Below are 17,515 nucleotides of genomic sequence, written 5' to 3'. Positions count from 1 at the left end.
CAACAACAAACTCTGAACCTTCATATCCATGCATAACTGACCAAATGATGAAAGACAAGCATTGTCATTTTGAATTTTGTAAAGTGAGTGTGGAACATTTTTTATTATTGTTGTCTATCAATAATGACAAACCACCTGGTACTGACAACTTGGACGGATTTTACTGAGGTTGGTAGCGGACTATATTGCCATTCCTATTTGCAATCTCTTCAATCTAAGCCTACAGGAAAGTGTGTTTCCTTAGGCCTGGAGGGAAGCAAAAAGAATTCCGTTATCCAAGAATACCAAAGCACTGGTTCAAACAGCCGACAAATCAGCCTGTTATATATCAAAAACTAAAATCATTGAATTTGGGACAAATCATTCACTAAACCCTCCACCTTGGTGTAACCCTAGATTGTAAACTGACATGGTCAAAACATATTGACGCAACAGTAGCTAAAATGGGGAGAGGTCTGTCTGTGATAAAGTGCTGCTCTGCTTTCTTGACATTGCTATTAACAAAACAAGTCCTTTTTGCCCTAGTTTTATCACATCTGGACTACTGCCCAGTTATATGGTCAGATGCCAAAATGAAGAACATAGGCAAATTACAGTTGGCCCAGAACAGAGCAGCACGGCTGGCCCTTAAATGTACATGGAGGGCTAATATCAATAATATGCATGTCAATCTCTCCTGGCTCAAAGTACAGATCAGATTGACTGCATCACTACTTCTTTATGAGAGGTATTGACGTGTTGAAAGCACCTCACAGAACATTGCGGACTGTGAAGTGACACACACACACACACGCACTCACATGCGGCTGTGGTGGTCATGAAATTTTGTCAGCCGGTGATTGTCGTGCAAATAACTGGCAGTCTCACAGTAACTCACCGTTAATTAACATAAACACATTTAGCATCTCCTGGCTTCCACGCAAGTCTAATCAATCTATGTAATTTAGCCTACACCACACAATAAATCCATTATTTGTTTTAGACAGGTCTAAAGAAACATGATATGAAGAAAATGTAGTACATTTTCAGAACAGAATAGCATACTCTGAGTTGTCCTTACGTTAGGCTCTGATCTGGCTATGCCATATGGCTGTGGGCTACACTAGTTCACTTAGCAGACAAGATTTGTTTAGAATTCCGTGGAATTATTTTATAGTAGTAAGAATACAATTGAACAAAACTGAATAAAATAGAAAGGATATTTTCTCCAAACGATTTGAGCTGTTAACAAAGAAATAAGTACTCCTATATGCTTAATTTAGAGTTATTTATGCAACTTTAGTTTGTTTTCAAACGTTGGGCTATATGTTTTGATTTTTAATACATTCTAACACTGCATGATGAGACTCTAATGCTGATTTGAAAAAAGTTGTTTGAAAGGCATGATCTCCTCTTTATTTTTAGCGCAGGCTATACACACTTCATCAGTCTCTCATTCACAAACTGAGAAACACTTGATAATGCCTCAAATTAGCCGGCGGCATCCCCTTTGTGTGGCCTTAATGCCCCCTAAAAAAATCCATGCCTTTTGCGGCCAGTGGCGGATGTGCCTTTGGGCTGAGTATGTGGCCACAGTGGCTGTAATACGATCATCGTAACAGTCCTAACTCTACACACACAGTAAAGTTATTGTGGATTTTATACTGTATGTTTGTAATAATTGAGTAATAATGTAATGTCTTTTGATGTTTTCTTTGATGTTTTCGATGTAGGCTGTTGTGTTTTGATGTAGTTGTTTTAACCATATTTGGAACCCAGGTAGAGTAGCTGCTGCCTTGTCAGCAGCTAATGGGGATCATAATAAATACTAAATACAGTATCTCATAATGGGATAAAGCAATATTTGGTAGTGAGTTTTGTTGAAGCTCTTAGGATGGAAACCACTTTCAAATATGTTTGATTGAATGTCTAAAAATAGAGGAGCCAGCCATGTTCGCAAGTCACCTTCCATCCTTTCATGTATATCCAAATATTCTTAAAGTAGATTACCTAATAATACCATTAGTGCCTCAGGTTATAACAGCATGATTTGTCTCGATAAAATATTCAACGCCCTGCTTTTGAGGCAAAATATCAGGTCTTTATTTAACCTCTGTAAACTGATGAAAATCAACTTTTTGACACAAGCCACCATCTTTAAAAAAACATAAATGTCCCCCTTAAACATAAAATACTTTAAAACAAGAGGAAATCAGCTTCAAGAGATTTTAAATTTTGGAAATTTGTGCCCAAATATTCCAGGCATAATAGAGAGACATATGTGATCTTAAACAAATAATAATACATAATAATTGATTGGATTTAGGCCTATGTAGCGCTTTTCTACGAACTGAGGTACTCAAAGTGCTTTACATCGTAGGGGGAAACTCACCTCATCCACCATCAATGTGTAGCACCCATCTCAGTGATGCACGGCAACCATTTTTGTGGCAGAACGCTAATCCCACCTCAGGTATCAAGTGGAGAGGTGATATATGCCAATTTGCAATGAAGGGGATGATTAGGTGGCCATGATGGAATGTAGCTAGGTTGGGAATTTAGCCATGAAACCAGGGTGAACACCCCAGTGGTCTAGTGGAGTATACCCACTTATTTTTCAGTGGGCATTGCATATACTCACTTCTTAATCCCCACGATGCGTATCACAGTAGTGTAGTGGAGGTATGCGCCGTATCAATAAATAGGGCTGATAGAACAGATCAGAATGTTTAGTTTAAAATGTTGATAAAACGATTATTTCTTCACGTTTTAGGTGCAGCAATGTACACACGGTAGTAGGCCTATGCTCGAATGTTCCAAAATGCAATTTGCGGAAAACACATTTCTAAAATACGCACCCCACATGCACGCTGTTTCATGGACAGAGATCGAAATATCCGTAAGAAAGATTGCCTCCACATTTCTATGGTGGGATTTTGGCTACAGGATACTTTGAAGCAAGGTAAGACATGCCTCATAATATGAAGTAAAACGATAGGCCAAACCGTCTTCTGTTAGATGGAAAGGCTTTCCCAAAAACCACTATTAAAATGTTAACTAGCTACAAAGTAGCCCATGCCTAGTTGTCAGAATGATATCATGATGATTATTTGCATTAATCCAGTGGCCATTTATTTTGCTAACTCCATCTCGTGTGCTACACTGCTAATCAAACAATAGTGCTAGGTGCCTGCACACTTGAATTAAAGGGTAATTACTCTCAAAAATCTAAATGTCTTAGATTTTCTCAGAACTCAAAAGTGGTCTCCTAATGTGGATTAACCATTGTTATGGGCTTAGAACATATCATTTTGATGTTTTTCTGTTTAAAAAAGTGTGACTTTGAGAACGAAAACCTGAAAAATGTGGGAAAATCTGAAACCTGTGAACTTCGGACTCAGTTTCAATAGTAGGCCTACTATAGGCCTACTGCACAGTACAGCTAGGGTTGGCTTGACTGTGAAAGACCAATATGGGATTTATAATTTATAGGTCATTCAGAGTGTATGTCACTGTTTCACCACTACAACACTGGAACACCCCTACTCATACAATAAAGTGCCATGGGTTTTTGAATGACCACAGAGTCAGGACACCCGTTTTAACATCCCACCCGAAAGACAGCACCCTACGCAGGGCAATGTCCCCAAATGTAATCAAGGATTGAAATGATTATGTTTTAGTCAAATATTATATCTGTTTAGGCTTCTTGCGGTCAATTTGCAGTCTACAAATTATTTGTTTTATTATGATCCGCCCCCCCGACCATCCGTTTAATAAAAAATTGGCCCATGGCTGAATTTAGTTGATGATCCCTGATCTAGATACTCCCAATGAATGAAAGAGAAAATGCCCCTCTGTGCCCTGTAACTGAATCCCTTGTTTCCAAGGGGAGGGAAATAAATGAGGCTTTAATAACAAAATATTATGAGGTTGTGAGGCCATAGGTCAAATAGATTCATCACTCACTGTATTATTCTGCATCCCTGAATCTGACCCGGCCAGGTTATCCATTTGGGGCTTGATAAGAAAACATGTATAACACAATAATAACTGTAAGGCTGTAATTGGGCTTTTATTAGAAAGAAAAAGACAGTCTTCAAACATCCATGAGAGAGGATCAACATGAACAAACAGAATGTGGATAATAACCACTTGGGGGAGAATGAGTGATAATGGGAGACTCAATGTGACATATGTTGTGTCACAGATAATTAAAATAACCTTAACCTTCACTAAAGACACAAAACAATACACACACACACACACACACACACACACACACACACACAAGTACTCACACTTTCCAACACACACACGCACAAGTACTCACACTTTCCAACACACAGACCAATATACAGAGATCCCCTGATCCATCTACACACTCAACACACACACATACACACACACCTCAGCAGCAATTACCTTTTCTCTGTGTGGTATTATCCCGTTCTGCACCACCTCTGCAGGTCTGTCCGTCTGCTCCTGGGATTCCCGCCGACCCCTGGGCTCCTCCTGGGCCTCGTTCTCCCAGCGGGCAAAGCCTTTGCTCTTGGAGGCCTGCCGGTGTGGTCGATACTTCATCTTGGGGAAGGTGTGGGAGCCCCCATCCCCAGACCCCCAGGTGTGCTCTGGCCACAGGTGCTCCGTCTGCGTGGCCTGGCTGGTGGTGGCCCGCTGTAAACCCACAGAGATCCGCTGGGCTGAGCCCGTCATCAGGGTGATGGACTTATGCTCCAGGTCAGAACCTCCAGGTGTCACCGAGGGGAACTCAAACATCTCGTCCTCATCTGCATGGAGGACAGTATGACAGGAATGAAATATACTGACCAAGACCATGTTAGTTGAAACGCTGTTGGTGTATCACTGTAGTGCTGCTGTACCCTTGAAGGTGGGCATGGTGGGGCTGCTGGGTAGAGAGCTGTGGGTCAGGCCTCTAGGGGAGACACTTTGCAAAGAGGTGGAACGCGGCAGCTTCCTACAGGCCAGTACCAACAGCTCCCTGCACTGCTTATGGCAGTTCACGCCGCAATCTGAAACAGAACACAAAACAGTACCGTCAGGCCAAAGCCCTCACAGTGCATGCATTGAAAAATCCCAAATGTCTTAAATATGTAGTTCTATACACATCTGAACATTACAGTCCATAGAGCCTACCTTTGCACTTGTATCCCTGTTTGATTATTCCCCAGAGCTAAGAGCAACATGTCCAGAGGGGCAGGAATTGGAGGGAGGTGGAAAAATACAAAGGAATGTTAGGATTTGTAATGTGGAAGCATATTCATGCTGCAAATATGGTCAGAAGTGTCAGTGTAAACCATTGTGTAATACCGTTTTTTTTTTTTTTTACAATCGCTTTGGTGCAATTTGCACAAATATATAGTATACTTTCACAACTCTTAGCACAAAATTCAGTAACACTTTATTTGGATAGTCCAGCTGTAGATTCTCTACAGACTGTCAATAACATTTCAACTATCTAGTAACCCTAACTCTAACCTTAACCATTATTCTAAACCTAACCGAAACCATAGCCTGCAGTTACCTATTAACAGATAGTATGGGCATCTGTAGAGCATCTACAGTGCCTTGCAAAGTATTCATCCCCCTTGGCGTTTTTCCTATTTTGTTGCATTACAACCTGCAATTTAAATAAATTTTTATTTGGATTTCATGTAATGGACATACACAAAATAGTCCAAATTGGTGAAGTGAAATGGAAAAAATTACTTGTTTCAAAAAAATTGAAAAAATTAGAACCGGAAAAGTGATGCGTGCGTATGTATTCACCCCCTTTGCTATGAAGCCCCTAAATAAGATCTGGTGCAACCAATTACATTCAGAAGTCACATAATTAGTTAAATAAAATCCACCTGTGTGCAATCTAAGTGGCACATGATCTGAGTATATATACACACATGTTATGTTCTGAAAGGCCCCAGAGTCGGCAACACCACTAAGCAAGGGGGACCACCAAGCAAGCGGCACCAGGAAGACCAATGAGCTCTCCAAACAGGTCAGGGACAAAGTTGTGGAGAAGTACAGATCAGGGTTGGGTTTTAAAAAAATATCTGAAACTTTGAACATCCCACAGAGCACCATTAAATCCATTATTAAAAAATGGAAAGAATATGGCACCACAACAAACCTGCCAAGAGAGGGCCGCCCACCAAAACCCATGGACCAGGCAAGGAGGGCATTAATCAGAGAGGCAACAAAGAGACCAAAGATAACCCTGAAGGAGCTGCAAAGCTCCAAAGCGGAGATTGGAGTATCTGTCCATAGGACCACTTTAAGCCGTACACTCCACAGAGCTGGGCTTTACGGAAGAGTGGCTAGAAAAAAAGCCATTGCTTAAAGAAAAAAATAAGCAAACACTTTTGGTGTTCGCCAAAAGGCATGTGGGAGACTCCCCAAACATATGGAAGAAGGTACTCTGGTCAGATGAGACAAAAATGTAGCTTTTTGGCCATCAAGGAAAACGCTATGTCTGGCGCAAACCCAACACCTCTCATCACCCAGAGAATACCATCCCCACAGTGGAGCATGGTGGTGGCAGCATCATGCCTTGGGGATGTTTTTCATCAGCAGGGACTGGGAAACTGGTCAGAATTGAAGGAATGATGGATGGCATTAAATACAGGGAAATTCTTGATGGAAACCTGTTCCAGTCTTCCAGAGATTTGAGACTGGGATGGAGATTCACCTTCCAGCAGGACAATGACCCTAAACATATTGCTAAAGAAACACTTGAGTGGTTTAAGGGGGACATTTAAATGTCTTGGAATGGCCTAGTCAAAGCCCAGACCTCAATCCAATTGAACCCTTGAACTTGAAGAATGGGCAAAAATCCAGTGGCTAGATGTGCCAAGCTTATAGAGACATACCCCAAAAGACTTGCAGCTGTAATTGCTGCAAAAGATGGCTCTACAAAGTATTGACTTTGGGGGGGTGAATACTTATGCACGCTCAAGTTCAGTTTTTTGTCTTATTTCTTGTTTGTTTCACAATAAAAATATTTAACATCTTCAAAGTGGTAGGTTGTGGTGTAAATCAAATGATACAACCCCCCCCCCCAAAAAAATCAATTTTAATTCCAGGTTGTAAGGCAACAAAATAGGAAAAATGCAAAGGGGGGTGAATACTTTCGCAAGCCACTATACAGATGAGAAATCCGGACTTTCCAAGTAAAATGTGACCAAAATTCAAAACAGACCATTAAAAAAGCAGTTGTTTCAAAACTCTAAGCACATTTTCAATTGACTAAGTATAACAGACAGAATCACAGTCACTTTTTCACCAAACTTAATCAGTGATTCATCTAAAGTAATTGGCTTTCACAATGCAATACTCACATTACCTTTGATATGATTTTCTTCTAATTTGTTAAACCCATTTTACTATTACTTAATCCGAATGCTTTTAATTGATAATCACTTAACCATTTGTTAAACCTACTGGTTTATCTACTATAGATTGAGAACTACATAGTGAAAATGTATGTTAGTAAAGTATAAACATACATATAAAGTTTGATATATACTGTAATATACTATTATGACTTCACAGTAAGTTTTACAAAATATGATATTGACCCAAACAGAGATGTACTGTATGTAATGCATCCTATATACAGTAAACTTGTATCCAAAATGAAGTTGCTAGGGTATTGTAACGTCTGCTTCCAACTCACACTCTCAAACACGTAGATCCCCTGAACGCAGCTCACTTTCCAGCCCACTTTCCAGCTCACACTCTCAAACACATAGATCCCCTGAACACAGCTCACTCTCCAGATCCCAATCACCTGAATTCTGATCACCTGTTCACACACCTGTATGTCATTACACACACTATTTAGTTCAGTTCTTTGCACCACATCATTGTGAGGTATTGTTTTTTTGTGACACACTTCTATTTGAGTGCTGGTTTGTCCAGTAATTTAATCCTCCTGTGTTATGATAGTTGTATGATGGTTTTTTCCTGCCTCACTAAAGACACCTATCGGATTTCCTGTTATCAACCTATTGCCTGATTTCCTGGACGTAGTTACTAGCCATTTCCCTGCCTGTACTGTTGCCTTTTTGGACCCCTGTGTTTGACCTTCTGCCTGCCCCTGTGGTCCTTTACAAATAAACACCTGCTGCGCCCTGCGCTTGAAACCAGGGGCCTGTTGCACAAAACTAGGATAAGGGATTAAGCCAGGATATCTTGGTGATCCTGGCTCAATTGATCCGTAATCCGGTTGCACTAAAGATGGATAGGGGGCAGGAGGATATGTTATGGTATAAATTACCATGGAGATTTATTCTGTGGAGCTAGCCTGCTCCAGACCAGGCTAAATTCCAGGATCTATTTAATCTCATCCCTAATGTCAGTCAGCAGTCACCACAAATGGAAACCAATAGTTATTTCACTGCTCACTATACATTGTTATCACATATAACTAGACCCACTGTTATTATTTAAACGTTTGTGATCATTAATTTCAATGATTTTGGATAAAAAATGATTTTTAGATGATGTTGCTATCATTAGATAATTTACAGTTTCCCATAGACTATAAGGCTATATATAAAATGATAGAATATTAGGGCCACAGAGGGGAAAAAAACACAAGTCATAATATTGTAACCAGTTGTTTTAAAGGAGGACAGTTGTTAAAATGACAGATGTGGGGCATTTCGTGAAATTGTACTTCAGTATGGTTTCATAAACAAAGACATGCTGATGTGCCAGAATATTAAGTATCACATTGTCATAAGTATCAAAACTGTAAAAACAATATGTAGCTTTTCTGCAGAAAGAACCAGCCTCATAAATTTATGACTTTATCCTTTTTCTTCAGTGTGGCCCTAGTACTCTGTCATATAAACAAATACACATTCCATATGAATATAAAAACACAATGTGTAACATTATGTTCCTTTATTGAATAAGGACAAAACAAAGCAGGTAAACCATCAGCTCCTTTCGAAACTGAAGTCACAGTGACTCTACAAGATGGAAAGCACAGAATCCAAGCATATTATACAAAATGATACATACACATTCAAAGGTCTGTATATAACACACCCGTGCCTTGTCTGTGGGTATTCTTTTTCACTGCTAAAACAGTACAGACAATGTGTGGGCAGGCACCTTCTGGGTACAATATATGCTTGTGCTTTGTTAAATATTAGTCAGGGACCATACCATTCTGCAGAATGTTCTTGTATTTGATTTTGACCTGCTGCCATGTCCGTTTTGGCCCGTTCATGTTTAATCTACACACACACACACACACATTTAATGGAGTCACACTGCAAAAAATTACTTGGTATTTTTGTCTTGTTTTCAGTAAAAATATCAAAAAATGTATCATAGCTTTATACAGTGTGATGGAGTTACTTTACACAATTTCACTCATATCTGCAGTGCATTTCAATTAAAAATTTAACCGTTTCATAATTACAGTACAACTGCATTTTTGGAGATGTGAATTAAATATTTGAATTGTAATTGTGATGTTTCAGCGGAGCGGTGAGTGTGTAATTGTGCACTACTTACGCATTCAGGCGGTCTGCAATACTTTGCCACGCTTTTTCTCTTTGCTTTATCACTGTGGCGGTGTTGCCTTTCTTCTTAATTATATATTTTACCTCCTCGTATGCCTCCATGAGGATTTGTGCTTCCGACGGGGAAAAGTACGCGGCTCTAGTTGCCATGGTAAATCAGTTAATCTGTGATCTGTGGCGGGGTCTATTTGAGTGAGCCGTGAGCGCGCACCTATCCAGGATTGGTTTCACCTGGCTTAATGAATCCGTGTCTGCTCATCCTGGCTTGGTCTTTGTGCAACCAATTAAGCCTGGACGCACATGTTTTGGCTTCATTGAGCTCAGCTGAGTCATTTATCCCGGATGTCTTAATTCTACTTTTGTGCAACAGGCCCCAGCTCTGTGTCTTCCATCGTGTTCATTACAGGTATTTTTGATGGTGGGGTTTCACACTGCTTTCCTAAAACTGCATTGGCCAATACATTTACAGTACTACTGTGATGTATGCCATTTACTCTGCAGTTGTATGCCACTACTCTGCAGTTGTTTGTGCCATGCTTTTACTAACTGAGCCACACAGGACCACTACAATACAATAATGTAAAATAAAGTACAAGATTACAATACAAGTGGAAGGTGTATGACCGCCATCCCCATGAGCATGCCACCCTCGTCCAGGCCATGGATGAGGTGTGCAATGACATCAATCCAGACGTATACAAGGCTTGGATTCACCATGCCAAAATGTTTTTCCACAGGTCCGTGAACAATGAGGGCATTTACTGCAATGTCAATGAGAACCTATAGCCAAATGCACAAGACCGGCTTGATGCAGACTACAGTACACCTATGCTCTAGTTATATCTGAACAATATATTTTTGCAACAATGATTATGAAAGTTGTCTTCAATTATCACACATTTGATTGCACATGGGATAGAAACGATGGAAATGTGATTTAACATTTTTGATGGGTCAAATTTGATAGGTAGTGTAAGTTTATTGCCTAATGTGAAAACAGTGTAATGTACTGTACTTTAGCGTACTGTAGTATATTACATTCAAAGGGCAATTTTGAAACCTGTATCTTGCATTTTTTTGGTATTGAATTAAATTGTTAAAACAACTATATTGAAAAGATCTCATTATGTTGTGTTCTGGTGAGTCAATCAATGTTCTCATGGTATTTCACAGTAAACTTATTTTGGTTGTGTGGTGAAAGATGTCTCCAAACAAAATGAATGCGCAATAAAAAGGTTTTGAATATAAGACTTGCTGTATTGCAAGTGTTAACAGTTTGGAGTTTACTAAGAGTTTTGAAAATGTACCACACTTGTGAAAATAGCACCAAAGTGATGGAGAAAACTAAACAGGATACAATGTCTCATAACACCCTTCCTGTAATCTCGTATGTGTGTTTTATTTGTGTACCTGTGAGCATGCTCGTTAAAGAATAGGAGGAATTATCTATAGAACTTCTCATTTATTTTCACTAAGTGATGCCTAAATCAACACAAATAGAACGCTAGAGGGAACATAATTTGTGTACATATTTTGACACGCAACAAGAACTCTTCTCTCATGTAAGACGTGCATGCTTTCATGGTTGACTATGTGAGTGTTGCCATCAACATGTAAATTGCATTATTGTTCCGCCAACACTAGTCAGTGTTTCATATAAACTTTTAAACAATGTAGCCTGCACTCATGTCAACACATTGCATCTCTGTATTTTGAAACCCCTCTATACACTGTGAATAATCTCTGTCTCAGAAGGTCATAAAGAGCCATGGGGTATCGACTTCAAGGAATAAAGATGAACATCTTCTCTCAGCACTGTATCGTTTGGTAGCTGGCTGAGGGCTTGCACTAAGTTGACGGCAATATATAGCACAGAGTGTCTGACAGAAACTACCAGAAAGCCTATACTTTTCACCAACCAAAACTGCACTGTGTCTCTGAGCATAAACAGTTCATGTTTCTCACAAGGTGCACAGTATACATACAAATCCAGCACAGTGCTCGCAGAAGGTAGGCTTCAGATACGTCATCTCCGTAAAGTTGTGGATAAAACCAGGGCCCATTTTACACTGGAGCAAGGGGTTGGCCCTCAGGAAGTAAGCCATCATCTCATCCTTACTAATCAGGCCATCTCTGGAGTGGGGGGGGGGGAGAAGGACAAAGAATATAAAGAGAATAATAAGATGGAGAGAATGACAGCTATTGTTCTGCAAACATTACAGTAAATCCCAACCCTTATTTCTGTCTTATCCAGACATGGAGAGACCTACAAAAATGCTCTAGATCAGACACCCAGGTGGTTTGTGGCAGCTCCAGCCCCTGCATGTCTTCAGTCTCCCTCCTAAGGAGCTTAGCCTCCCAGACCTATTTCCTGAGTCATGGAGCTGCTCAGGCGATCTGAAATGTGATTTGAGGCGTTCCAGTGAACAGATGAACCACCCAGGACACGAGGGCAGAGCACTGTGTGTGGCGCTGCGTGTCCTTCATGGGCTGCCATAACCTTCACCTCCCCCCTCCTCAAGCCATGGTGACAAAGCACCACTCCTAGTCAAGGCAGGGCAGGGCTAAAAGCAGACGTAACTCTGTTGTGACTTCAGAGTGTTTTCCTGCAGATTTACGATAGGAGGATTGCCAATACCAATGACCTCATTCATACTGTAGGTTTGTGTGGTGAAAAATGAGTGATGATGGCCAGTTATCTTGCTGTGAAATCACAGGGCTTATAGCACACCCACATTTGAGGTCTCATTGCATCTTGGATGCTTGTAACTGCTTTAAAGGCAAATATTAGGCACAAGAATCAGATTACTGTGTTTGTGTATAAGAGAGATGGAGAGAGATATGGGGTGCATATGTGAAAGGCAAACAAGGTGAGATGTATGAGGAGATGGGTTAAGTGTGGAAATGTCAAAATGTGGCTGCATGTGTGGAACTTGAGTGTGTGGGTGGGTGCGCGCGTGCTTGTGTGGGTTGGGTGTGCGTGTTCGGTGCCTGTGTGTGTATGAGTGAGAAAGAGGCGATGTGAGAGAGTGTTTGTTGGTGACAGAAAGAGGGAGATAGAAGAGGAGGATGAGGTGACTTAGCTGTGACACTTCTGAAGCTTTCCTATTTCAATGGTAGACAGGGTCACTCACTGGTCCTTGTCCAACACACAGAAAGAGTCCAAGAAAGGAAAGTTGGCAGCAATACTCTCAAAGTCCTCCTGAGAGATGTAGCCATCATGGTCATGGTCGTAGTTCCTGAATACAGACTTCCCAGAATAAGACAAAAACAAAGGACTTCAACTGATTTACAAGCACCAGCAATTGTGTGATTCATAGTTTAGTAGTTGTTGTGGAAATGGTTCATATACCTACTGAAATATTTGGTATTGTGACAGAAATAGCCACAGACTGATTCTTGAAGTGATGTGTGAGATATTTCTGAATGGGTAACTCATCTTATAGATAATAACATGTTTAAGTGTTTTTTTTTTTTTTTTTACTTAGTTTTCTACTACAATGTAATTTCATCAGTCAATAAGAGTTTCAGTTCAGACCACAGCTAAGCTATGTCCTCCTGGACTTTATTCAGGTGCCTTTATGTATGCAGATCAGTGTTACTGTAATGAAAGCAACTTACATCCACCACCTTCCTGATGTGCTTGTTCACCACATTGGGGTCAGGTTTGGTTGTCACACCTGATGCCCAGTCCAGAGGGCCCATTGGCTTGTTGAGGGTTGTTGGAGAAGTAGGCTGTGGAGTGGGAAAAGATGGAGTGAAGATAGGAGCACTCAGGAATCCAATATTATTTCTATACTTTATACATTTCAGTTGATATTTATAATAACCATAGATCCAACAATGCAGCCTATAGACCCCAACATGGAGACTTACCAAAGACTTTGGGTTCCGTGGTTCCCTTAGCAAGGATAGCTCATATATCTCATCTTCAGTGTAGTAAAGGTCTAGAGAGAGCTGGGGAAATCACTTAAGATTAAACATGAAAATAGACTTAGTGTTTCTGCAATAACAAAGCCATTTATGATCATGTTACTCTTCTGTATGATCCTACAAAATGTGGTTTGAGACCCACTGAAATGAAAAAATGTGACAGAACGATTAACAAGTCCATTTCCTGTTGACGGGGGACCTTTTAGGCCGGGACACTCACAGTGAGCAGGTAGATGAGGTCCATGTTGGGTTCCACCTGGGCTGCAGAACTCTGAAGGGACACCAGCTCGTTGAAGGTGAGGTAGAGCTGCTGCATCTTTACGATGTTCACCTTGTTGTCGTTCACCCAGTCGGGGAAGACCACGTGCACGGCGATCAGGTCCTTCAGGTGGACTCCCAGGATGGGGACCTTGAAGCCTTCGGAGTCTGTGAAGGCCTTGCGGTAAGCACAGTAGTTCCCATTGGAGGAGACCAGCTCCGTCATCTCATTCCAGATCTGATGGGAGGGGTAGGACGGCAGGAAGTAGTGGACAGGATCGATATTAGATACAGCACCGGAATGCTACAGTGAGAGTGACCAGTGCCAGGGAAATCTACTATGAAAATATAGTTCACCAAGCTACCAATTACTTCACGCTGGAAGAAGTTAAGCTACATTAAAGCTTCCCTTTAAAAAAATGGGATGGAGTTCCAATAATTTTCTACACCACATGGCAAAAAAGTTATGAACTACTGAAAACACTACCAAGATTTTAATTTAGTTCAACTACAACCAAGCTTCTGCTAAATGTAATAAAATTACATGTGGTTCACAACTCCCCAACACTGAATGTAACATCAAATGGCAGGAAATGAAGACGATACCAATTCTGCGTGGTGTGCTTTCTGAAACCATCACTACATGGCAGTTGATGAATTGACCTGCATTGTTCCTTAGCAGATGCTAAATGATTATGACCATGATCTAAAGTCAATTCAAGTGTAGAACCCGATCAGATGATATTAGTGAGGCTGTGACAGAGCACAGGCAGGCGTACGTGCTGACCTTGTTGACCTCGGGTGCCAGATGAGAGTGGGTCTCCTTCAGACGAGAGATTGAGCTGTGGCTCAGACCTCCAACCACGGCCATCAGCGTATTAAAGTTCTGCAGTTGGAGGAGTTTCTGAAGGACAGAGTGGCATGGAACAAAGTGGAAGAGATTGGAGGTAGAGTGAGAGAGATAAATAGAGAGATAGAGAGAAATAGAGTGAGAGAGATAAATAGAGTGATAGAGAGAAATAGAGATGACGAGGAAGAGAAAACAGTGCAAGAAAAAATTACAATTAACAACAAACAAACCTAAAATATATATATATTTTTTACCCCCTTTTTCTCCCCTAATTTTGTGGTATCCAATTGCAATCCAATTACGACCTTGTCTCATCGCTGGAACTTCCCAACGGGCTCGGGAGAGGTGAAGGTCGAGTCATACGTCCTCCGAAACATGACCCGCCAAACCGCGCTTCTTAAAACCCGCCCACTTAACCCAGCCACACCAATGTGTCGGAGGAAACACCGTCCTACTGACGACCGGAGTCAGCTTGCAGGCACCCGGCCCACCACAAGGAGTCGCTTGAGCACGATGAGCCAAGTGAAGTCCCCCCAGCCAAACCCTTCCCTAACTCGGACGATGCTGGGCCAATTGTGCGCCGCCCTATGGGACTCCCGGTCACGGCCGGTTGTGACACAGCCTGGGAACACACCCGGGTCTGTAGTGACGCCTCAAGCACTGCGATGCAGTGCCTTAGACTGCTGCACCACTTGTGAGGCCACCTAAAATAACCTTAATAAAAAAACTGTACCTAAAATAACATAAACCAACATAAATTGATCTCTTTACACTGTGCTTATGGAATCAATTGCATGAGGGGAAAGTGCTTGAACATCTTATTTAAAAAATGCGAGAAGCTTTACAAAAAAACTAAAGAGCCCTCTTGAGTTAAATGGCCACGCTTCTGCATTTAAAGGGTAGGCCATTTCATTGTAGCTGACAGATGACCTGCATAAACAATGGAGGCAGACATGAGCATGAGTGCTTGTCATTAGTCTTCTGAATAATTCCTTTATCTAAATCCTGGTAGATGATAATGGTAGGGAGAAGCCACCGGTCTCTGATGAGATTGAGAGGCCTAATAGCATGCATGATGCTTAATGTCTGTTAAGAAATACAGACAATCATTTCCACCCCCCCATGCACACAGCAATTAGACATGGAGAATCACATTAATAGTGATGAAGTGTTTTTGCTGGAGGGATGCCGTGTGCTTACATTGTCTTACGTCAGATAGCGCGAGGATTCCGCCTGCACTGATCGGTTTGGTTTATCGCAAAAAGAGAAAGGGGATGGATCAAAAGTAATTCAACGACAATGTGTCACCATAACTTTTGAAAATACTATGTGAGTTCGAGTTCGAGTTCAAGGTCACCTATGTAATGATTTTTGTGAAAGCTCCCGTGGATTAATGTTGAGATACATTGTGATATGCAACCTGCTAAACAGCATTAAGAAATACAATTTCAAGCTATAGGACTAGACTTCAATTGTTGATAAGAAGGGTAACACTGAATCTTAGCCCTCATTCTCATGTTGGCCTTTCTCAACTCAGAGAACTCTAGTGGATAATGGTTGATAAAAGGGTCATTCATCTGAAATTGAGATTGATCCACAACATCCTGTATGGCATAGTCCCCATGCATCTTAAAAGCTATTTTACTTCAGTAATACCCTGACTACACCGCTGGCATGCGCAAGCGTTGCAAAATCAATTTAGAAATCTATATTATTCAATTATTGCACCCACACTGCTCGAGTGCGTCAATGAGCGTCTGCGTTGCCAGGGGCTAAAATAGAAGTCAGTTCTATTTGTGACGCAGATTGCGCCGCAAGTCCTGCCTCTCCCATCTCCTCATTGGTTTATAGAAGCAGATACCCATGTGCCATCTCCTCATTGGTTATACCCACGTGGGTGATTGAAAGACGAACTGTGATGTCGGTCGTCGTGGCAATACTATGAAAGTTCACCATATAAGTTCAAAGAAGAAAAAGCCTGGAAGGAGGAGAGATAACTAGAAACGATTCGGTTGACCGTTTTATACATGGATTAATTGTCGGAGTAGAGGACCTCGTGCCTTTCAGGTAAAATAACAACTTAATGTTTATATCCCAGGACAAATTAGCTAGCAACAGCAAGCTAGCTAAATAGGACACATTAGCTAGCAAGTGCAAGCTAGCTACAAAATAAATTTATGCCCGATGGTGCACGTGCTTAGCTGGTTTGGGTTCCGTGTAAGTGACTCACATTTTTACGCCACCAGAGGCAGTGCCACCGACTTTGTGCAATGTCGTTTTAAGAGTTTTTGTATATGTATCTGTTGCCGGGTGTAACATTGTTATGTATTTTAAATTGTCAAACAAAATCAAATATAAAATACACGAGGAAAGCATATAAGAGAAGGCCTTTCTATAAGAGAAAAGAAAGTATGTGTGGGCAGCAGTAGATTTTAATGACCGAAGGGTGTTATGATCTAATTGACAATGTTCCAGCTCCATTGAGACAGATGATTTAATGCAAGTCTGGCTCAGAAAACTGTCTGATTAATATATGGTACATGAGTCCCTTTCCCTTCCTCTTTCTCATTCGAGATGTTCACATACTTATAATGAGAGATGTTCTGCACAAAAAGTTGGTGAAAGAAACCCCTATTCATTTCAAGTGTTACAGTGCCGTACAGTTTATATATAAAAAATATATACAGTGGGGAGAACAAGTATTTGATACACTGCCGATTTTGCAGGTTTTCCTACTTACAAAGCATTTAGAGGTCTGTAATTTTTATCATAGGTACACTTCAACTGTGAGAGACGGAATCTAAAACAAAAATCCAGAAAATCACATTGTATGATTTTTAAGTAATTAATTTGTATTTTATTGCATGACATAAGTATTTGATCACCTACCAACCAGTAAGATTTCCGGCTCTCACAGACCTGTTAGTTTTTCTTTAAG

General features: G+C 40.9%; 1 protein-coding gene across 2 annotated transcripts in view; it reads right to left on the bottom strand.

Annotated features, from left to right (window-relative positions):
* The window catches only part of LOC139570854 (ras guanyl-releasing protein 3-like), a 39,573-nt gene that overhangs the window by 7,874 nt on the left and 14,184 nt on the right, over positions 1–17,515 (bottom strand). For both annotated transcript variants that reach the window (XM_071393134.1, XM_071393133.1), the window contains 9 exons: positions 14,515–14,631; positions 13,690–13,965; positions 13,413–13,493; positions 13,158–13,271; positions 12,671–12,786; positions 11,522–11,669; positions 5,137–5,173; positions 4,863–5,012; positions 4,405–4,769 (listed from right to left, as the gene is read on the bottom strand). In XM_071393134.1, the coding sequence (XP_071249235.1) occupies positions 4,405–4,769; positions 4,863–5,012; positions 5,137–5,173; positions 11,522–11,669; positions 12,671–12,786; positions 13,158–13,271; positions 13,413–13,493; positions 13,690–13,965; positions 14,515–14,631 (1,404 nt within the window). The remainder of the gene's footprint in view (positions 1–4,404; positions 4,770–4,862; positions 5,013–5,136; positions 5,174–11,521; positions 11,670–12,670; positions 12,787–13,157; positions 13,272–13,412; positions 13,494–13,689; positions 13,966–14,514; positions 14,632–17,515) is intronic.

The sequence above is a fragment of the Salvelinus alpinus genome, chromosome 3 (assembly GCF_045679555.1).
Source record: "Salvelinus alpinus chromosome 3, SLU_Salpinus.1, whole genome shotgun sequence".
NCBI lineage: Eukaryota > Metazoa > Chordata > Actinopteri > Salmoniformes > Salmonidae > Salvelinus > Salvelinus alpinus.
This window is presented reverse-complemented; position numbering and strand designations above follow the sequence as displayed.